A 23,095-nucleotide genomic window follows, 5' to 3' on the forward strand; every position below is an offset into this window, starting at 1 on the left:
TTCCTTCTTTCATTCAGAATGAAAAGGTCAAGATCTTAGGCCATGTTTCATTAGGCAAAGTCAAGTTCTCTATTATATATATCATATATAATTATTAAAGATTTTTTTGATGTGGACCACTCTGAAAGTCTTTATTGAAACTGTTACACTATTGCTTCTGTTTTACGTTTCAGTTTTCTGGCCGCGAGGCATGTGGGATCTTAGCTCTCTGACCGGGGATCGAACCCACACCCCACACAATGGAAGGCGAAGTCAACCACTGGCCCGCCAGGGACGTCCCTATACTTATTAATATATATTATTGTAAAAAAATAAAATGGCAGTAAGGAATATTAAGTCCTTCCTAACTCTTTCTTCTAGAAATATGTTCTCTTTTTTACCTACACTCTCACTGAATCACTCTAGTTGCTTTCCTCCTTCACATGATTTAGTTTATTCTGCCTTGTTCCAGAGTAGAAGTTAAGTTCATGTCTATGTCAGAATGACACCAGGCCAGCTCACCCGAGGAGTGGTCTGTCTCTGGCCCTATGCGTGCAAACATTTTGAGGTCATGAAAAATTATATGAAAAACAACAAAGCCTGAGCTACGATTTTAACAACGTACGGTTGTGTGTGTGTGTGCCGCGTGCTCGTAAGTGTTGCATGGCAACAGAGTAAGACAGCAACACTGCAGGATTTATACCACCGTGAGGCCAAGAATGCCAGGGGCAGGAAGAACACGTCCGCAGCAGAGGTGGGATCGTGCCTTCCAAATATCAAAGCATATGCCTTCCTCTTTCTGTTGTCTCTTACCTCGGTTGCAGAAAAACAGATGCAACCAGTGCCGTGAATGAATTTTCTGTCTTCCCAAGGTACTGTTTGCTTTCTGATAAGCTCCTAAGTGCACTCATATGGCCATAGGGAGAAGGCGAGAGCATGACTTGGATTTAGACAAAGAGGAAGGAACTGAATTCGGGAAGAACAGCCTCAAGGAAACTTGAAAATACTGAAAAATATCGTGGTTTTACTCAAAAGCAAACATCTTGCCAGACGCCCCACGGAGCTGCAGCCAGAGCTGGGTTTGGAAGCCAGAATCCAGAACCAGGGTCCAGTTCTCTCAAGACCCTGCCTGCCCTCGGGGGGCCCGGAAGGGGCCGGATGAGCAGAGTCCAGAGCAGGGCTCCCCATGGAACCCGGGGCTGCTCCTGTACCTCCCACAAGCTCACAAAATGCTGCAGGGCTGCGTGCCACGCTCCAGGGCCAAACAGGAGGACTGCTCTGTGAGGGATGGGCCTCTATCGTGGGAACGTGGAATCAGAGGATTCAGTGGGCTATGGTATCCACACTGAGCAGCGGCATGACCTTGGGGAATCACCCACTTTTTTTGGACTGTGGTTTCTTCCTTTGGTGGAATAAGAAATAACTCTGTACACTCTAAAATGTTGTATAAAATGTGGTCTTCTGCATGGAAACAACCCAAATGTCCATCAACAGATCATGGAAACAACCCAAATGTCCATCAACAGATGGATGGATAAAGAAGATGTGCTGTATATATATATGTGTACACACACACACACACACTGGAATATTACTCAGCCATAAAAAGAATGAATGAAATAATGCCATTTGCAGCAATGTGGATGGACCTAGAGATTATCATACTAAGTGAAGTAAGCCAAAGACAAATGATATTGCTTATATGTGGAATCTAAAATATGACACAAATGAACCTATCTATGAAACAGACTCACAGACGTAGAGAACAGACTTGTGGTTGCCAAGGGGAGGGGTTGGGGGAAGGATGGAGTGGGAGTTTGGGGTTAGCAGATGCCAACTATTATATATAAAATGGATAAACAACAAGATCCTACTGTAGAGTACAGGGAACTAGATGCAATATTCTGGGATAAACCACAATGGAAAAGAATATGAAAAAGAATGTATACGTATAACCCAATCACTTTGCCGTACAGCAGAAATTAACACAACATTGTAAATCAACTAGACTTCAGTTTAAAAAACGTGGTCTTCTATTGGAAGGTGGTCATTTAGCCCATGTACTCTTCTGGGTGAGAATTACCTGCCCAGGTGTCCAGACAGGCGACAAGGAGGCAGGATGAGGAAAGCCTGGCCACGACAGAACATTCTCCATCCATGATTGTGCAATCAGGCCATTCGTGCTAGCTTGCTCTGCTCTTAACAGTGGGCACGTAAATCTTTAGTATCCTGGAGCATGTGGTGCCTGAAGTCCAGGTTTGTGGCTCTGACATGTCTGTCTGCAAGCAGATGAGTCAGATGTAGGTCAAGGACCTACCTTCCGGCCTCCTGTCAGGTACTGATGCTGTCAGTGGCAAGGACTACGCCATGAACCCATTGTGGCCCCGGGACCTCATTTGCACCACCTGTGACCGAGCTTGCCGATGGTCTGGCATAAACTCAGTCACTGAGGACACCATCTGGCCCCAGTGGATCCCAGCCTTTGTTTTCTGGACTGGAGTTAAAACAAAATTAACCCCTCTATCCGAAATTTAATATTAAACAGGTAAAATGGCAAGACTTGTGGGCTGTCTGCTCTATGGTTTCTGGGTGCAAATGCTTCCTCTAGTTTAGATTCCAATTCATTGTAGACTCCGTGTCCTCGAGGGCTATGTCTGTGTTTGGAAGTGTAGGACACAAATGATTCCAAGTCATTTCCTGATGGTGGGGTGGGGTCGTTTTTCCTTCCACGTGAAAGCAACTTCCATTTCTAGCGCTATCTGACCTCATGCTGATTTCTCCTCTAAAAAGGAAGACAGGTCAACAGAGCAGGCTCCTCTCCTTTCCAAGGAGGGAGCAGCCTTAGGAAAAGGCTGCCAACACAGCCACGTCTTCCACAGACAAAGCACGCATCTGTGTGCGCACAGTGCGTGTGTGCGTGTCTAAGTGCGTGTGCGCGTGAGTGACTTCACGTAGGCCAGGCAGAGGGTCGCTGCACCACACAACTCCAGGATACAACGTGAACTGTGTCTCCTTCATCTGAAATGTACATAGCTCCTTCCCCCCACCAGGAAATCAGTCTTTTTGGAGTTTGTGAGGATCCCACAACTATTCTTAAAAAAAAAAAAAAAAAGGGCTTCCCTGGTGGCGCAGTGGTTGAGAGTCTGCCTGCCGATGTAGGGGACGTGGGTTCGTGCCCCAGTCCGGGAACATCCCACATGCAGCGGAGCGGCTGGGCCCGTAAGCCATGGCCGCTGAGCCTGCGCGTCCGGGGCCTGTGCTCCGCAACGGGAGAGGCCACAACGGTGAGAGGCCCGCGTACCGCAAAAAAAAAAAAAAAAAAAAATCAAGGGAATGGGGGTGGTCACACCACGTTACACGTGTGGTAAAATGACAGGACTATACACACACATTGTGCCCGTGCTATTTCCTGGCTTTGGCCTTGTCTCCTAGAGATGCAAGATTAACCACTGGTGGCAAAAGGGTGACTTCCTAGGAACCTATTATTATTTCAAAATAACAAGTTTAGGAAAAAAAAAAAAAGGAAGAAAACAGCAAATGACAAGAAGAGCAGGGAGGACCCGCAGAGCTTTGAGCCCCAAGGCTCGGCCGGGGTCCCCCTGTCCCTCCAGCCCCCTCCTCCAGCAGGTCCGGCCCCCGGAAGAATCCTGCAGCTCCTTTAGGCAAGAGCCCCTCACTGGGGGAGGGGCGGGGGGGGACCGAGATGCCCACGTCTACCCCTCTGCTTGTGGATGCTGGACGCCGTGAACACCGGGATGAGAAAGGCCGTATTCCAAGATCCGGGGCCCGGCCAGGTCTTCACTGCCTGTCCCACTGACTGATCTTCCCATCCTGGTTTGACCAAGCATCACAACATCCCCAGAGCCTGCAGACTTTCAAAGGGTAACTTGGCAAACCAGCTCTGCTGCAAGTTCACACGTGGAGGGCAAACGGCTTACACCGTAAGGAGTCCTTACAAGAAGCCTGGTGACCGTCGGGGCCACCGGGGCCGCCAGGGCCTCCTCCCAGGCTCTCTTCTAGTGACCCTTCCCCTCCCACTTCCCTGCAGGGCAGCCTCTAGCACCGCCATGATTCTTCAGTGAGTTCCTGCAGGGAAAGGAACTGGTTTGATTTGGGGGTGCTTGGCTGGCCACCAGCCCCCCAGGCCTTCTCCCCTTGCGTCTTGGGCCCCAGAGGGCTGCATGGAATGCTCACCATTTTACCAACGAGGAAGCCAAAGCAGAGAGGGGTTAAGAAGGTCACATACCATGAAAATGTTTCCTAGACGTCAGCTAGTAACAATCCTTCCCCAACCGGGGGGTCAGTACTTGGAAAGCGGCCTTGGGTCCCCACTCCAGCGCATCAGAAACAAGACGCTCTCCAGCCCCGGCCGAGGGTGCGCCCGCATCCTTTCTCACCTCTGAGTGAGCCACCGTGTGCATCCCCTCCCATCCTCAGCCTCACTAGGACCCTCAGCTGGGCCCTCACATCACAGCCCAGAGCCCCGAGCACAGAACTGAGATCAGGAAACAGGCAGCTGGGCTCAGGGTAAGCTCAGGTGCCTTTGGCCTGAGACCTTGATACAGAAGGGGCCCCGAGGTTCCTCCACCCTTTGTCTGTCTCTTCCTTCTCAGCACATCAAATATTTACTCAGCCTGCGCTGAGGTCAGGGCATCGCAGGACGTGTGCCTGGATTAGGCATCAGGAGATTGGCACCGCCTGGAGGGAGAGACGCCCTCGGGGCCTCGACGTCCCCACCGGCAAACACACCTGATCTGGCAATAGCGACTGTGGCCTCTGCCCTGCTGGCTACTCGCAATGGTTCACAAGATAAAATGAGAAGAAACCGTTCAAAGTGTTTGACAAATAAAGGTCTACAGCAGTGTTTTTCAAACGCCAGTGGACACACCAATCACCTTGGGATCTTGTTACAGTGCGATTCTGAGTGGGTGGGTCTGGGGCGGGGCTGAGACCCTGCATTTCTAAGCAGCGCCTGGTGGCACGAAGCTGCAGGTACACAAGGATCGCTAGGCATGGGTGGCAGGAGGGATGCTAAGTGTCCCCTGCTTCCACCTAAAGCAGATGGACACCGGGCGCCTTTGATCAGAATCCCAGGCTGTGTCCTAGACCAACGGCATTAGCACCTCTTGGGGTGGGCCCAGCCTGACTCTTTACGCCCCCAGGTGACTCCCATCCACCCAGAACCACTGCTAATGGAGAACCCCTGCTCTGGAGCCTGAATGCCACCCACAGCATCCCAGCCAGTGAGGGGTCCGTCTCCACGGAGAGGGCACGCATGGCTTTCTCTGGCAGCCTCTTCTAGTTCCTGTTAGTTGAACTTATTAGAAAATTCTTCCTACTGAGCCAGAATACTACCGTCCCGCCATCCCTCCTGTCCCCCCATCCCTCCTCCTGGCCCTTCTACTCATTTCTTCTCATGTGTCCAAGGGCTACACAGAAAGACAGCCCTCAGATCAGATGATTATTTAAATTGAGGTGAAATTCACTTAACTTCACTTTAAGATCACGTAAAGTAAGATGTGGTCCACAACATCGTGAGCATTTCAATATTATCAAAGAAGCAAATTATTCCTATCTACCCAAACGTGCCCCAGACTTTCTACTGACTTCCATGAAAAGGGTTAGAGGGCATTTTCCTCTAAAAAATTCACAATACCTTTTTTTTTTTTTTTTAGCGGTACGCGGGCCTCTCACTGCTGTGACCTCTCCCGTTGCGGAGCACAGGCTCCAGACGCCCAGGCTCATTGGCCATGGCTCATGGGCCCAGCCGCTCCGCGGCATGTGGGATCTTCCCGGACCGGGGCACGAACCCACGTCCCCTGCATCGGCAGGTGGACTCTCAACCACTGCGCCACCAGGGAAGCCCCACAATACCTTTTTAAAAACTCAGTGGTGAGCATTTAAAACCCAGGTTATATTATTTGAACTCGGATAAACTTCAGACAAGTAAAGATCACGCCCTTAGAGCTGGGTATCAATGAGAATCGACAAACTCAACACCAACAACATTAGCAAACATTTCTTGCAACAAAGCAAGGCTGTTACCTGGATACTGCTGGCAGATCACTGAAGGTGTGTATTTCTATTGAGCCTAATGTACATTTCCACCGATGGCTCAAGCCAGGTGATCCTTCTGAAGGAGAAATGACGCAGCCACATCTCTCTCTTGTTTCTTTGTTCAGGTAGGTGTTTTCCCCTAGCTTATGGCTGTGGATCTGTCCCATGTTTTCACCCAACGCTGGAAAGATGAGCCACTCGTTTCCTGGGTTCTCAGCTGTTTCCAAAGCATGCCTATTTTGTTATGGGGACGCCATCTCCTCTAGGCCCGTAGAAGTCTTGATTAGGCATAAATATCTTGCTCCCGTCTCCTTGCAGAGCTCCTGGGACAGTCCTCTAGATCCTTTCTTCCCCCCGCGCAGCCTTCCTTGGCATCTGGAGCCCGGGGGCCACTGACCCCTGCACGGCCACGTGCACTGACCCAGTCCTTGGAGACCGTCCTCTGTTGCCGGCCGCCCATCTCAGCTGCTGCCAAAGAACCTTCCACGGACGCTGGGTAACTCCGAGTCGTCACCACTTTTTGCAATCAGCATCGGAGTCCAGAGGGTCCACAAACACACAGCGTTCTGGGCTCAGCTCTACCACCGGTAATTTACAAATTCTGAAGTCCCCAGGCTGTAAGAGTATTCCACTGTGTTTCAGCCCTGTTTGATAAATCTGTTTCCCTTGGTCTCTGGTACTGTACGCTTCTTACAAGCTGGAGTAAAATCAGGAGGGTTCACCAACTGAAGGTAAAGCTGCATCTTAGGAAGACGATGGAACTCCCTAAGACATGTCAGGAAGGGTGTTGAACCAAGACCCATGGCATAGTCACCGCTGGAGGTTGGAGCGATGACCACAGAGTGCAAAAGCGTCGGAAAATGCGGATGCAGGGCCCTGTGAAATAGTGAGACGGTTCCTGCACTTCTCAAATGAGAGTCCCGGGGAAGGCGCGGGGCTGCAGAGCCCACCCAGGGGCAGGGAGGCTGATGAATTTCAGATGTGCCAGCCCTTACGCGGCTCAGCTGTGTAGGAGAACAAACCTTTCTCAGAGCCAAACTGGTCCAGAAAGTTCTCTTATTATTTTATCCATGTTGGATGTAGCAATTCCCACAGCGATCTCGCACCTCCCTGTCTGCCTCCGCGGGGTGAAGTGAACATAACTGTCCCCTCTGCCTGGTGGTTCAGGGTCATCAAGATGATGGTGACGAGTGATGTTTGGGGTGAGGGGCTCCTGACGGGGGACCGGGTACAAAGTCAAGTGCACCTGGAAGGCCAAGCCTCTTTATTCTGCCATCAGCTTCTCTGCCCACCTTCACAGCACTTCTTCCCTGAGCCCCGGAGGGCAGGTGACCTCCTCCACCTCCAAGGCCTGAGGAGCTCAGCAGGGGTGGTCCTGTGCCCTGTCTGGCCGTGTGTTCCAGACAGGTGAGACGGCCGAGGAGACGGATGCCAGCGCCGTGTGGCTTTCCTAAGAGAGCTGAGCTGTGCCACCAGCACGCAGGCCCATCGCCCCTAGTAACCGCCCTTCCCTCCCAGCCTCTCCACCCATCATGCACCAGCTTCCCATTTAAGCTCTTTATTTGCTACCACTGACGGAAGAGAACTGATAAAGGCTGTGGTTGGTTCCCAGATCTGCCTGGGCGGCAGAACTAAGCCGGAGAGCCACTAAGATACAGAGTGCCGGGCCCCCGAGAGATTCAGACACACAGCCTCCTCAGAAAGCCAGGTCCAAAGGAAGAGGCCAACACCTGAGTTCACGTGCCCTGAGGGCCTAGCAGAAGGGAGCGCAGCAGCGACACCCGCTGACCGCATGTCCAGAGCAGCGGACGTGCCCCGAGGGGCCGGCCTGGGACCACACATTTCTCCACGCAGCTCATTCTGGCCCCCCAAAATGGTACCAGCCACGAGCTTTGGTGCAAAACTTTCAATTGTCCTGTCTGCCCTGCAGAAATGCTGAAAAGTGCATCTGTGGCTCCAGCGTGTCACTACAAGGACCAGATCAACGAACCAGCAACGCCCAGCTGACCCCAAAGTAGGCCTCTCTGTCTGAGGTCAGCTGCCGCTCAGGCAGGCCTGCTCTGATTCCATCAAACCCAACAATTAGTGTGGTGAAAGCAGAGAAACGCAAATAATTCAATTCACCGGAGTGTCACGGAAAAACAGGATTTATAGCATTGTGGGTGCTAAAAATAGCTTAAGAGCCCTCACTTGCGAACCCTCTGCACTTCACACGGTTTTCACCTGTCTCCGTTTCCCTTCTGTGCTAACATCATGTGGTTTGAAATTTGCTTTCCGCAGTGTTTGATTCCATGTGGGTGTTTTTTGCCTCATCCATCTTCCTTTGTGTTACTTCAAGGGGAAAATAGCCCTGGGAAAGCTTTTATGCCGTCTGCCATTGTTCTGTATTTAAGTACAAGAGTACACGCTGCTTAACCGGGGCCTTCAGACCAGGCCGACTGGCAAATTCCATAAGCTTTAAATCTTTGTTAAAAATGCCAAAGTAAATCACCTCCGGTCTACAAAGCCAGCAGAACACAGCCCTGCCCACGCTTTCAGGTCTCAACAAGTGTACGCTTCCAGGGACCACACAGGTCTGATTCTGTCCGGCCTCAGGAAAGGAGCTGTCCCTTCTCACCCTTCTGAGAGCCCAAGTAATGAGGCTTCAAACCCACATCTGCGTGATCCCCCAGTGTCGGGTGTGTGTCTTCTTAAGCTTTTCTTTTTCAACTGCGGTAAAATATACATAACATACAATTTCCCATGTTAGCCTTTTTTAAGTGTACACAGTCACAGTGTTGTGTAACCATCACCGCCATCCATCTCCGGAATTCTTCCAGTACCCCAAACTGAAACTCTGTAGCCATTAAGCACTAACTCCCCGCCGGCCACTGGCAGCCACCATGGAACTTCGTGTTTTTATGAACCTGACAAACCTTAGGAACCTTGTACAGGTGGGATTGTGCAATGCTGTCCTTTTAACCCTGGCTTCTTTCACTCAGCACAATGTCTTTTTTTTTTGGAGTATAATTGCTTTACAATGTTGTGTTAAGTTTCTGCTGTACAATGAAGTGAATCAGCTATGTGTATACATATATCCCCTCCCTCTTGGGCCTCCCTCCCACTCCCCCCATCCCACCCATCTAGGTCATCACAGAGCACCGAGCTGAGCTCCCTGTGCTATGCAGCAGGTTCCCACTAGCTAGCTATTTTACACATAGTACTGTATTTATGTCAAAACTAATCTCCCAATGCATCCCACCCTCCCCTCCCACCCCCGTGTCCACACGTCCGTTCTCTACCTCTGTGTTTCTATTCCTGTCCTGCAAATAGGCTCACCTGTACCATTTTTTCTAGATTCCACATATATGCATTAATATACGATATTTTTCTCTTTCTGACTTACTTCACTCTGTATGACAGACTCTAGGTCCATCCACATCTCTACAAATGACCCAATTTCGTTCCTTTTTATGGCTGAGTAATATCCCATTATATATATGTACCACATCTTCTTTATCCATTCATCTGTCGATGGACACTTAGGTTGTTCCCATGTCCTGGCTATTGTAAATAGTGCTGCAATGAACACTGGGGTACATGTGACTTTTTGAATTATGACCCATCTCCTAGAGTAATGAAAATAAAAACAAAAGTAAGCAAATGGGACCTAATGAAACTTAAAAGCTTTTGCACAGCAAAGGAAACCATAAACAAGATGAAAAGACAACCCTGAGAATGGGAGAAAACATTTGCAAATGAAGCAATGGACAAAGGATCAATCTCCAAAATATACAAACAGCTCATGCAGCTCAATATCAAAAAAACAAACAACGTAATCAAAAAATGGGTGGAAGACCTAAATAGACGTTTCACCAAAGAAGATATACAGATGGCCAAGAAGCACATGAAAAGATGCTCAACATCACTAATTGTTAGAGAAATGCAAATCAAAGCTACAATGAGGTATCACCTCACACCAGTCAAAATGGCTATAACCAAAAAATCTACAATAAATGCTGGAGAGGTGTGGAGAAAAGGGAACCCTCTTGCACTGTTGGTGGGAATGTAAATTAATACAGCCACTATGGAGAACAGTATGGAGGTTCCTTAAAAAACTAAAAATAGACCTACCATATGACCCAGCAATCCCACTACTGGGCATATACCCTGAGAAAACCATAATTCAAAATGCACAATGTCTTCATGGTTCATCCATGTTGCAGCATGTGTCAGAATTTCCTTCCTTTTCATGGCTGCATAATATTCCCATGTGTGTGTGTATATGCCATGCGTGCTTACGGTTTTGAGTCTACAAATGATGAAAAGAACTCTTTTCAACCTGCCAACATGTCCAGGATTCCAAACTCAGTTTCAATAACTACAAACTTGACAGACAAATTATCCAGCAGGAGGCCCACCACATGGTCACAAGAGTCTATCCACCCCGCCTGGGACTGTGGCCTGGAACCTGGTATTAGAGCACCCGAAATTCTAGGTTAGCAGCCAGCCTGTGGTGAAGAGCCCCAGGGTTCTGGGCGTTCCCTGCCTTTACCACACTGCAGGGTTGTAAGAGAGCTTGCAGAAAACTGATGTCTTACTTTATTTTTATCTCTTAAAATCGTAATTGCTATATAAGAATTGCAAGTTTCTCTGCTGAAGCAGAAACCATGCCTCCAGCCTGGGTGAGGCAACGTGGGGTGCTCAGCACATGGCAAGTTCAAGTGTAATCAATCTTCGTCACACGCCACTGTGCGGGTTTTATTCCACTGCTCTCCTCTACTTGCTGGACAATCAAGCCTTGATTACATATTTAAAACCGCCCTCTGATAAAAAGCAACCAGAGGCCCCTCCCATTTTTCAGGTTCACTGAACTGTGAAGCTACTTTCTGTCCTTAAGCACTTCTGAAGCTCCATAAAGCTGTAGAAAGTTCCAACAAGGAGCAACAGAGAAGACACAACACCTATATAAAGGGTGGTGACTGGGATTATGAGTTTACTCAGACCTTCCATGACGTGGGTCCAGCAACCCTGCTTATTGTGTAAACCAAACAAATCCCCGTTGAATTATGATAAAATTAAACACTTAATAACAGAATTCTAAAATATTTAGAGGTGACATTAATAAGTGAAGTGGCATTTGAACAAAATGTAAAGAATAGAAGAAAACACAGAAGCTTAAAAGACAACATGGCTGAACTGGCGTATATCACTGGTGATCTTGTGTGCGTATTTCCATTAACTCTGCAATTTGGAGCCAGGTAGAAAAAAAGGCATCTATTTATAGAGTACTCTTGCAAGATTGAAATTGTGTTGAGAAAATGAGCCATACTGAACAGTTCTTAAAGATAGGTATATTCATTGTGTATTCTCAAAGAACTTTTAATTGGCATCTGTTTATTTGTTAATTTTTTTTTTGTGCACAGAACCAGCAGGTCTTTGGTACCTACTGGAACATAGTCTGCCAGTCACAACAGATATGCAGACAAATAATTCTGTCTCTGTCTCTGCAGACAGATAAAGTCATTGTGTGATGTAACAGAAGCGCCAAGGTGGTGGGGCTTAGAAATCTGGGATGGCTTCCTGGAGGTGGTGGCTGAGTGTTGGGTAAACAGAGTTGGTAGAAAAGGTAACAGTCACCTTTCTGGGCTTCTCATGCAGTGTTCAGTCACAGAACAAGCCAAAAGCAGTCACTGAAGGCCCACCATATTGAGGATGTTTCTAGAATCCATTTTTTTAAAAAGGGAACTTACAGATAGCCTCAGCAGGGAAAAAGAGATATGGGACAATTATCAATATCAATGAAACCTGAAAAAATAGTATCTGTCTACCATTTATTTGCCCTGTTTTGGTGCTTTGAACCCATCACGGTTACTCCTCAAAACAGAAGTTTGTTATTGTGATGTCCATTTTACAGATGAGGAAACACAAGGTCAGAAAAATTAAATAACATGATAGTGGCTAACACGTGAAGGCCTCCTAGGTTCCACGTACTGTTCTAGGTACTTTAATACATTTGATCTCATTTTATCATGTTAGTGGCCCTCTGACCCCTTTACCCAGATGAGGAAACTGAGGCACGGAAAGACTAAGAGACTTGTCCACGGTCACCAGCTAGTTAGTGGCACTGCCACCAAGCGGTCTGGCTCCACAGTCCATGCTCCTGGCCATGAGGCCATCAACGGCCTGTGTTCTTTCAGCTATAGATGAGCCTCTTCTGCAAAACAGGCATTGTTTTCGGTATAAATTAATTCTCCACTGTTCAAGATTTTGCTTTAAAAGAAAAGCTTCTCTAATGCCATTAAGTGCTATTTAACTTCACTAAAATAGTGTTTTACATGTTTGTTGTTGTCTTATTTCCAAGACTATGTCTGCTGCTTGAAACGTGTATTTGCCGTGAATATGTAAATAGATGGAGGCAAGATAGCTGTCTTCCCCAAAAGGTCTGAAATTGAAGACCCATTCCAGGGTGGAGGAAGGCTCCTGATGGAGCACAAAAACTATCAGAGTCTAACTTCATTAAGGGAGGGTTTCTCAGGGCACATCACGCACTGTCTTTTAACAAGCAGAGATGCATTTCTAGTGTTTCAAAGGCAAATGAGGACCAGGCTTAGGAGAGGAGGGAGCCATCGGGGGAACAAGGCTTGAGCTGGTGGGGCTGTGAGTGCAGGTAATGCAGAAGGGGCATCTGGATACAGGATGCTCCAGGGAGGAGCTGAAGGAGGGGAGAGTAGCCTAGTGAGGCCTCAGAGCAGGGCCAGCAAATGCTTTCCGTAAAGGGATAGATAGTAAATATTTTCAATTTTGTGGGTGGGACATTACGGTGCAAAACAAACGGGCATGGCTGTGTCCCAATAAAACTTTATTTACAAAAACAGGCTGTGAGTGAGATGCAGGCTGTATGCCAGCCCCTGCCTTAGAGCCGGGGGGCGGAGTGCTGAAAAGGGGTGACAGGATGCCTGGGGCAGTGTGGCAGGACACTAGCCTCTCCTGGGAGGAGGCTGCCAGAACAGCAGTGACGAAGAGCAAAGAGTCATTGATCTTGGGCCTGAGTGATACAGGACGTGACCCTTCCAAAGTCCAAGGTGCCACTAAGGGTCACACAGCTCAATTCAGAGGCACAAAAGAAAGCACCGAGCCCCTGCAGGAATCATCACGTGGAGACGTCTGCAGCATCAGCCTTTGCCACATCCATGTCTGCTGGTATCCGTACAGCCCCTCTCACTAGAGTGATGGCTGGGCTGGGGGTGTTGAAGGACCAAGGATGTGGAAGAAGACGGGGCCCGTCCACGCCACCCTTCGGTTGAGCAACTGGATGGAAGAGGCATCTGCGAGAGACAAGATGGCGACCCTTGGCCTTCACAGTAGAGAACGCGGATTAACCGTACATGGTTCTAATTCCAGATACTTTGGACAACCCTCTGCTGAAGTCAACTAAAAATGAAGGATAAAAGAATAAAAGAATATCCAAATCACTGCTGAGCTGATAAGAAAACAGGAGTCTGTACAGGCCAAACACAGAGTGGAGGTCGGGGTCCTGGGAGTAAATGAGGCTGAAGCTGGGTTCTCCTAGGAGGTGAACCCTGGTGACCTTGACCTTTGATATGACACTGTGTAGGATGAGGCAGAAGGAAAGAGACACAGCCTGTCCGTGTTGGGAATCCAATAGGAGACCCTTGCATAAAGCTAAGGAGGGCTATGATCAGTGTGGATGGGAATGAGAAGGATTACACAGAAGGGACAGGAAGGAATTTGCATTTTTCAATCCCAAGGAGAAAAATCATCTCTTCCAAACAGTCATAATCACAAGATGGTCTTCACATAGGTTTCAGGCCCAAATTCCACTTGTGTGACTTGAAAATCTATAAGAGAATTTAAGTGGTTTCAGGTTGACAGGACTCAGGTGCAGAGCAGAACAAACCCAAATCCTCTGTAGAGGAAAGTAACCTTAACCCAAGCTTCAAAAAATTTTCACAGATCAAGTTCCAAGGGATATGAGCCCAGTCAAAATTTACAAAATGTGCAAGGAAAAAGGACACCTGCAGAAACAATAAAGAGCATAATCAGATTTGCAAAGATTCCAAGTATTGGAGGGATCACACCTAAACTATAAAATGAGTATGTTTAATATGTATAAAGATATAAACAAGAGGCCTGAAGATAAAAACAAGGAACAAGGAATTACTAAAAAGGAAGACAAAACATTTTGAAATTCTGACAAAGGAAGAAAGAATAAGAATATAATCATTTAAGTTACCCAATGGACTGGTTAAAATTAAGTTGAGACACAGGTGGAGCATGAATCAGTAAAGTTTAAGACAGATTTGAAGAAATGATCTAGACTGCAGAATAGAGAGACAAAAAGACGGAAAACAGAAAAGGTAATTTAAGAGCTACAGAGGGCAATGAGGTCTGCCAGACAGATCTAATACATGTCAAACTGGTTCTAGTAAGAGATACTGGAGAGAATGGTGAACAGGAAATATTCAAAAGAAAAATTTCCAAAATTTATGAAAAACATGAATCTTTAGATTCAGGAAGCCCAATGATCCTAAATGGAATAAATAAAAATGTATCTACTCCTAGAGACAATCACCATGAAACTGCAGACTATCAAAGCCAAAGAGGTGATCTTACGTGAAGCCAGACAGAGAAAACACTGAACACCTAAAAAGGAACAACAACTGGATTGGTGCCAGACTTTGCAAGCACAACAGTGGAGGCCAGATAACAGGAAAATATTAACTTCAATGTGATGAGAGAACATAACCATCATTCTAGAGTTGTTTACCCAACAAAAATGTCTTTCAAGAATTGAGATAAAATTGAGATTTCAGATGCAGGAAAAAAAAGGAGTTTCCACCAACAAGCTCTCACCAAACTAAATTCTAAATGATATCCTTCAGATAAAGGGAAATTATCCCAGATGGGAGTTCTAAGAGGCAAGAAGAAATGGCGGGAAAAGATATTGTGCCTTACACTAATAATAACAATAATAATAATGACCCATTTAGGGTGCAAAGAGATGGAAATAAAATGGTGGATAACAACAGCATGTACGTAATAAATCATTCTAAGGTCCTTGTGTTCAGTGGGAAGAAGAAAAATATTATTAATATTGAACTCTGGTAAGTATTCATGTTAAAATACTAGAGTAATCATTAAACTCAGAGGCACAGACATTATAAATTCAAATTAGAGGGGAAAATGTAATGAAGTGAAAAAGAAAAATCCAAAAGGAGGAAGAAAAAGAGAAAAAAGGAAGCAGAAAGAGCGGGACAAATATCAAGTATACTATAAAATGATTAAAAATAAATTGAAGGGACTTCCCTGGTGGTCCAGTAGCTAAGACTCCACACTCCCAATGCAGGGGGCCCAGGTTCGATCCCTGGTCAGGGAACTAGATCCCACACGCCGCAACAAAGATCCCACACGCGGCAACGAAGATCCCGCATGCCTCAACTAAGACCCGGTGCAGCCAAATAAATAAATAAATACTTTTTTTAAAAAAAGAGTTCTTAAGAAATAAATTAATTAAAATATCTCAGTAATCATAATAAAGATATGGACTATTCTCTCCAGTTTAAAAAAGTGATCATCAGACTTGCTTATTAAGAAAACAGGAAATGTTGTTTACCAGAACATTTCTGAAATGTAAGGACAGAGAACTAAAAAGTGAAAGGAGAAAAAACAAATCCCAGCTAAATACTAACAAAATAAATATGGTGTACTTCTATTAATATCAGAGAGACTTTAAGGCAATAAGCACAACTAGAAATAAGAGAGGGTCACAGAATATTATAAGTTTCAATTCACCTGGAAGATTAAAGAACCCTAAACTTGTATGCACCTAACAACAGAGCATCAAAATATATAAAGCAAAAAGTAATGGACTATAAGGAGAAGATGACAGCTCTTCTATCACACTCACATGTTTGACGTATCTCATTTCATAAATGATATATCAGGCAATACGACAATTAGTATATATAAAACATCATTGAATGGCAGAGATCTAATGGACATACATGAAATATTGCACCCAATAATGGGAGACTGAACACTCTTTACAAGCACACAGAAAACAAATATTGACCATCTAGAAAGTTGCTTTTTTAGGTCAGAGTATGCTATTTTTCAGTGTTCCTAACAGAGGATTTGGAGCAACTATTTCAAAGTCAACTAGTTGTAAGGTGACCAGATACCATGCTGGTTACAAAATAACTTAATCTGTAAGCTATTGCCTTTAGAACAGTGTGCCTGATATCATCAAAGAGAACAAGCTCTGTTTTCCTCACTCATACTCAGCTCCCTGGACATCTCCCCCCAAGGCAAACAAGAAACAGTACAGAAGCTACAACCACCAAAGTGACCACTGAGAATCTAGAGAAAAGATCTATTTCATCCAGAATATCAGATGGATGATGACTTGTTACTGTCTAGAATGTAAGTACAATGAGAGCAAGAATCTTTGTCTTGTTTACAGATATATCAATGTCTGGCACATCACAGCACTCAGTAAATATGCCTGAATGATGGGATGCACATGAACAGAAACGATACCCCTACTACTAGGTGTCCTCTTGCCTTTCCTTGGGGCACTGTAATAATTCTGAACACTTTGTGGTATATGTCCTATTTGGCAAGTGAGTAGCCTAATCATCCTGCGTTCAGGTTCAGACACGATTTTCAAAGAGAAAGCACAAGCATCTGTGTTCATCTCAACGTGCCAGGTTAACTCTGAGGCTGCTGGACGTAGAGGTTCCTTGACGGAAATATCTGGGCCTGCGGATGGGGGTAAGCTTTGCTGGAAAGAGCAGAAAGGGGGCTGGATAAGAGGAAAATGTACTCAGCTCTACTTCCCTAGTATTTCTTTTTCCAGGGAGGGGAATGAAATCACAGAGTAAACAAGTGACTCATGACAAACTGTGTCAGGAGCATTCAAAGAGAAAAGCAGAAGGTAGACAGGAATCCTTTGCATTGATCGATTGTTCTCTTTTATCCTTTCTGGCCTCAACTCCTTTGTCATGCTGCTCACTCCAGGTCCAATCTTCCAGCCCTGACTGATGGCACAGCTCCGTTCCAGCTGCCTGTGTGTTTAGACAGCAGGGATCAATGCCAGGCAATGAGGAGAGAAACAGTCCATTCATAAGGGGAAGAGCTGAGTGTGAACACAGATGAGGGGGTGGAGGGGACACTGGGGAGTCAGGCTGGGGGTTGGGTCACTGGCTGGAGTCAAAGTCGGTAAAGAGGCAGGAATATGCAGTTATCAGGGCCAGAGTCTAGGCAAGCACTTGGGAAGGTCAACAGGTCTATGTGGAGTCAGCTCAAGGTCTCCCTCTGCAGCATTGCTCCGGGTTCCGGCCTTCTAAAACTTACAAAGTCTTGGTCCAAACAGGAGATCCTTGTTCCCCAAATGCCAGTTGTCCTTCCTATACAGAGCGCCCTTGGTTGCCAAGTCAAGCGGAAGCATGACCTTGTGCACGAGGTTGAAGATTCAGTGAACAGTACCAAGCTCCTGGAACTGCCCCTTTTCTAAATTCTTCTCTGACACAGGCCAAAGGGTTGGGTTTTTGACTAGGGTTCTGTTTGTTCAAGAGCTCACCTTCTTATTTCAATCGGCGTCATGGTGGTGGTCTGTGTGACCAGGTGGCCCGAGTTGAGCAGAGGTGTCGTACAGAGTAGAACATGTCAGTGACCCCTGGTCAGGGAACCACGTGAGCTGCCCAGAGGACAGGAGCAGGTCAGTAGAGCTTTCACACCACCTAAGCAGACAGGAGGCCAGACTGTGTCCCCAGGACAGAGGGAAGGTTGAAGGTGGCCCAAGGATCACACCAGCTTGGGCAGGCAGCAGAGCACACTTCCTCACAGGGACTGTCAACACCTTGGCTCGGAGAACGGATTTTTAGTTGAGTTCAGGGTTCTTACATTCAAGAATATCCTGGTTCAACTAACTGCTCTACATTAGCAGTTTTCAAAGAGTGGACCAGTGACCCCTGGGGTGCTCATGACCTTTTCAGAAGAGCCAAACTATTTTATAATAATACATAGACATTATTTGTCGTTTTCAATCTCATTTTCTCAAGAGTGTGCAGTGGAGTCTTTCAGAGGATGTTAACAGGTGACACCTCCCTTCTGGTGACAATAAAAAGATTTGCAAAAATTCAAACGATGCCACCATTCTCGCTAAATTATACTGTTGGAGGAAACACAGTATTTTTATGTTAGAATGCAATGCGCTTTTCACTATTTATTTTTTAACATCTTTATTGGAGTATAATTGCTTTACAATGGTGTGTTAGTTTCTGCTGTATAACAAAGTGAATCAGCTATACATATACATACATCCCCATATCTCCTCCCTCTTGCGTCTCCCTCCCACCCTCCCTACCCACCCCTCTAGGTGGACACAAAGCACCGAGCTGATCTCCCTGTGCTATGCGGCTGCTTCCCACCAGCTATCTATTTTACATTTGGTAGTGTATATATGTCCATGCCACTCTCTCACTTCATCCCAGCTTACCCTTCCCCCTCCCTGTGTCCTCAAGTCCATTCTCTACATCTGCATCTTTACTCATGTCCTGTCCCTAGGTTCTTCAGAACCATTTTTTTTGTTTTTAGATTCCATATATATGTGTTAGCATACGGTATTTGTTTTTCTCTTTCTGACTGACTTCATTCTGTATGACAGTCTCTAGGTTCATCCACCTCATTACAAATAACTCAATTTCATTTCTTTTTATGGCTGAGTAATATTCCATTGCATATATGTGCCACATCTTCTTTATCCATTCATCTGTCGACGGACACTTGGGTTGCTTCCATGTCCTGGCTATTGTAAACAGAGCTGCAGTGAACATTGTGGTACATGACTCTTTTTGAATTATGGTTTTCTCAGGTTCACTACTATTTAATGAATTAAAAATTATTTTAAATGTTTCTCGGTTTTAATTTCCAAGATGGTAAATATGCATGGATACAAGCCACATAAACAGAAACTGGGGGACGCTCAACAGTTTTTAAGAGTGTAAAGGGGTCCCAAGATCAATAACTTTGAGAACTTCTGCTCTTTACCTTCACTGTAAATCCCGTTTACGGGCCTTGACAGTTGCCTGAAACACTTAGCAGTCTCTTTACAGCAGAAAGCAGTGCTATGCTACGTTTTTCTGCTTATGTAGATGAATGAACAATATAAATGACTCGGCAACCGTTTTTCAATGTCATTTTCCCTCTGCCTCAGAAATGGCTTGGCCTATGTTCTAAAGCTGGGCTCCCAGGGAATTATTTATTCCAGGGAGCTGCTAGCTGGTCATATGGGAAATTCATTCTCAACTCATCACCATCAGATGCTGTAGAGGTTTTATTTATATCTTCTTCAGAGGCAGAGAATCTTATTATATCACAATATTTTGGAAAATATCAAGGAAGTTTATGAGCAATTCAGATATACTCCTAATGTTTTATCTCGATGGACCACTGACTCTAGGATTTAAGGTAACGTGATAATTACTCAACAATAACCACAAAATGTGGAGCTGACATTCAGATAAGACCTCGTTCCTCTTTTCATATTTTATTCGCCCAATAACTACCCACAAGGGACTTCCCTCGTGGCACAGTGGTTGAGAATCCGCCTGCCAATGCCGGGGACATGGGTTCGATCCCTGGTCCAGGAATATCCCACATGCCACAGAGTAACTAAACCCACGAGCCACAACTACCGAGCCCGCGTGCCACAGCTACTGAAGCCCACACGCCTAGAACCCGCGCTCCACAACAAGAGAAGCCACCGCAACGAGAAGCCCGCACACCGCAACAAAGAGTAGCCCCTGCTTGCCACCACTAGAGAAAGTCCGTGCGCAGCAACGAAGACCCAATGCAGCCAAAAATAAATAAATAAAATTAATTTTAAAAAACTACCCACAGATCAACAAGGCAGAAAAGATAAAAGGAATCCCACATGTGCTCTGAATTATTTATAACTTCCAAAGAAATATGATGCTAAATCATAATAATGTAAGTCAACCAAATTCCCAACTAAGCAACTAGCTTCTGATAGTTCAAGTGCAATACGCATCCCATCTTGACAACATCTCAGCAAAGCATTTTCACAAGACCAGTCTTAATGCAGCAGAAATGTTTTCATTCATTCATTTCTTGCAATTCCTCAGTGCTGGGCTGTGTTCAGCTCAGGTTAGGGAGTGTGACAAATGAAGATGTGCTTTAGGGCCAAAGTGTGCCTTCAGGGAGGGTAGAGTCTACGAGAGAGAGCTGTACAGCAATGATCACATTACAAAGCGGAACCTAGGGAGTTCTGTATGAATTAGATACTTAGTAGGAGCTATAAGAGCGCCCAGATGGAAGAGACTCACATAAGGATGGGCAAAATGGCAAAGATATAAAATAGGTGCGCCAAAAGCGTTTCCTCACTGTTGGATGAAAATGGTCCAGCTGCATTTAAATATGCAACACCCTAGCGTCCATAATTTCCCATTCCTGCGTTTAGACTTGCAGGAGGAAGGACAGAAAAGCTATTTAAAGTCCTTCACATGCCATTGATTTTTGTTTGTTTTAATTTATTTAGTTTTGGCTGCGTTGGGTCTTCGCTGCTGCTGGTCGCGGGCTTTCTCCAGTTGCGGCGAGCAGGCGCTACTCCCATCCCAAGGCTGGGCTCTCTCCCTTGTGACCCAACAACACCGTTTCACTAACAGCTCGAGACAAGCAGCTGTGACTAATGCCGCTAAAAGGCGGTGTAAGGAGACAGTCACACAGGTCTCAGACAGCTACCTCTCCTCGGGTCGTGAGGGCACAAAATGGGATCTGTACGTGGTGACCCCTGTAAAGGAAGGCTCTCATTAAGGGTAAGCGGAGCGCCGTCTACATCCTTCCCCACAGACCTTCAGCCAAACTGGCGATGTGTAGAAAGCAGACCTACACACAGTTCAGGCGTGATGAACAGGAACAGTGACTGCGACTCGCTGAAAAAAGGATGCCTGTGGACAATGTAAAATCTCTGAGCCAAACCTGAAACCCGCCTTCCTAGTCTCCCAAGGATTCAGGAGGGTCACGATAAGGAAGCACTGGGATAGGGGTTGTTGGGCCATGGGCTGCAGCATCCCGGACCCCCTCCACCACCATGTGTTCTACATGGACCCCCGTCTGGCCGTGGCACCAGCCCTGGCACGGCACTCGCTTTCCAGTTGGCCTCCCAGCTTCCCAGCTACAGTTAATGCCAGTCCTTGATTTTTAAATAAAATTTAACTTGAGGCGCTGCAAGTCCTCAACTTTGCTTTTCACACAAAAGCCAGCGTTAAAAGCGGCCCCACGACCATCAGTAAAACTGGCCGTTTCTGATTTAGAGGCAAAAATCACTCCGTAAACATTTGCTTTGGCAAAAATGCCAGAGCAAACAACATCCATCTCTCCTGCGACGACTGAACTCAGCGCGTGAAAGCCGGAGCCCCGTCTCACGGCTTGTCTGAGGAGCGGGTCTCGGGTGACACAACCGCTGTGTGTTTGCGCGCTAAGCGTCCACGTAGCCGCAGATCCGACGCCGGCCTTCTGGGGTTGGCAGGCGTTCTGCTTCCAGTATTTTCCTTTCACCCTCTGATGGGCTGTGGGAAAGCCATGATTATAAGTCTTCTTATTAGGGCTTCTTTATCTACTTTCTGTTTCCAGTAATCCCTCGTCAAGCTTAATTTTGAGAAAATGTGTTTTTTGACGGCAATCATTTGAGTTACTGCATATTACACATGTATGTACACGTATGTGCACACACGTCTATTTTAACACATGTATAGTTCAGTACAGAATCCCTAACACACAGAGTGTGACAATTACTGTTGAGGTCTTCCCAGTCTGCTGGGGTCGGGTTGTCACGAGTAATGCAGGGAGGCAATGTTTACAATCCTCCTCCTTTTTTTTTTTTTAAACGTCTTTATTGGAGTATAATTGCTTTACAATGGTGTGTTAGTTTCTGTTTTATAACAAAGTGAATCAGTTATACATATACATATGTTCCCATATCTCCTCCCTCTTGCATCTCCCTCCCTCCCACCCTCCCTATCCCACCCCTCTAGGTGGTCACAAAGCACCGAGCTGATCTCCCTGTGCTATGTGGCTGCTTCCCACTAGCTATCTATTTTACATTTGGTAGTGTATATATGTCCATGCCACTCCCAGCTTCCCCTTCCCCCTCCCCGTGTCCTCAAGTCCATGCTCTAGTAGGTCTGTGTCTTTATTCCCGTCCTGCCCCTAGGTTCTTCACGACCATTTTTTTTTTTTAGATTCCATATATATGTGTTAGCGTACGGTATTTGTTTTTCTCTTTCTGAGTTACTTCACTCTGTATGACAGACTCTAGGTCCATCCACTTCACTACAAATAACTCAATTCCGTTTCTTTTTATGGCTGAGCAATATTCCACTGTATATATTGCCACATCTTCTTTATCCATTCATCTGTCGATGGACACTTGGGTTGCTTCCATGTCCTGGCTATTGTAAATAGCGCTGCAGTGAACATTGTGGTACATGACTCTTTTTGAATTATGGTTTGCTCAGGGTATATGCCCAGTAGTGGGACTGCTGGGTCACATGGCAGTTCTATCTGTTGTCATGAGTAATGCAGGGAGGCAATCTGTTTACACTCCTCCTTCTTGATTAAATGGATCAAAGGTGAGTTCAGGAAACAGGCCCCCGGGTTTGAACTCTGTTGTGAAAATGCCAAGCCCTTGCCAAGAGCTGCAGAAAGAAGACAACGCAGTTTGCAAGCGTGAGGGAGAAGCTGTTACAGCCAGGAAGGCCTGATTCAAAGCCTGCCCATGAGGCCCTCATATATGTGGCCAAACCTCATGAGTCTCGGGTCCACAGCTCCAGCCCAGGTCTCTCTTCTGAGTTCCAGGCTCCTGTGTCCACCTGCCCCCTTCCCTGGCTGCCTGGATGTGCAGAGCTCTCGAGGGTCGCAGACCCAAACAGGAACTCGTGACCTACCCTGCCCCATTTTTCTTATTCCAGGAAAGGACACCTCCATTCTCCCCCTCGGTCACTCCCCACATCCCACCATCACCTGTCAGTTCTAG

The 23,095-nt window shown here is 46.3% G+C and overlaps 1 protein-coding gene across 5 annotated transcripts in view; it reads right to left on the bottom strand.

Moving 5' to 3' along the window:
• The window catches only part of NPAS2 (neuronal PAS domain protein 2), a 345,032-nt gene that overhangs the window by 121,274 nt on the left and 200,663 nt on the right, over positions 1–23,095 (bottom strand). Inside the window, exon 1 of one of the 5 annotated variants that reach the window (XM_030838786.2) lies at positions 6,025–6,219. The exons of the other annotated variants lie outside the window; for them this stretch is intronic. Within the exon in view, the coding sequence (XP_030694646.1) occupies positions 6,025–6,203 (179 nt within the window). The 5' untranslated portion in view covers positions 6,204–6,219. Of the gene's footprint in view, positions 1–6,024; positions 6,220–23,095 lie in introns of those variants that run through there. 5 annotated transcript variants of the gene reach the window in all.

This window comes from Globicephala melas, chromosome 12 (assembly GCF_963455315.2).
Source record: "Globicephala melas chromosome 12, mGloMel1.2, whole genome shotgun sequence".
NCBI lineage: Eukaryota > Metazoa > Chordata > Mammalia > Artiodactyla > Delphinidae > Globicephala > Globicephala melas.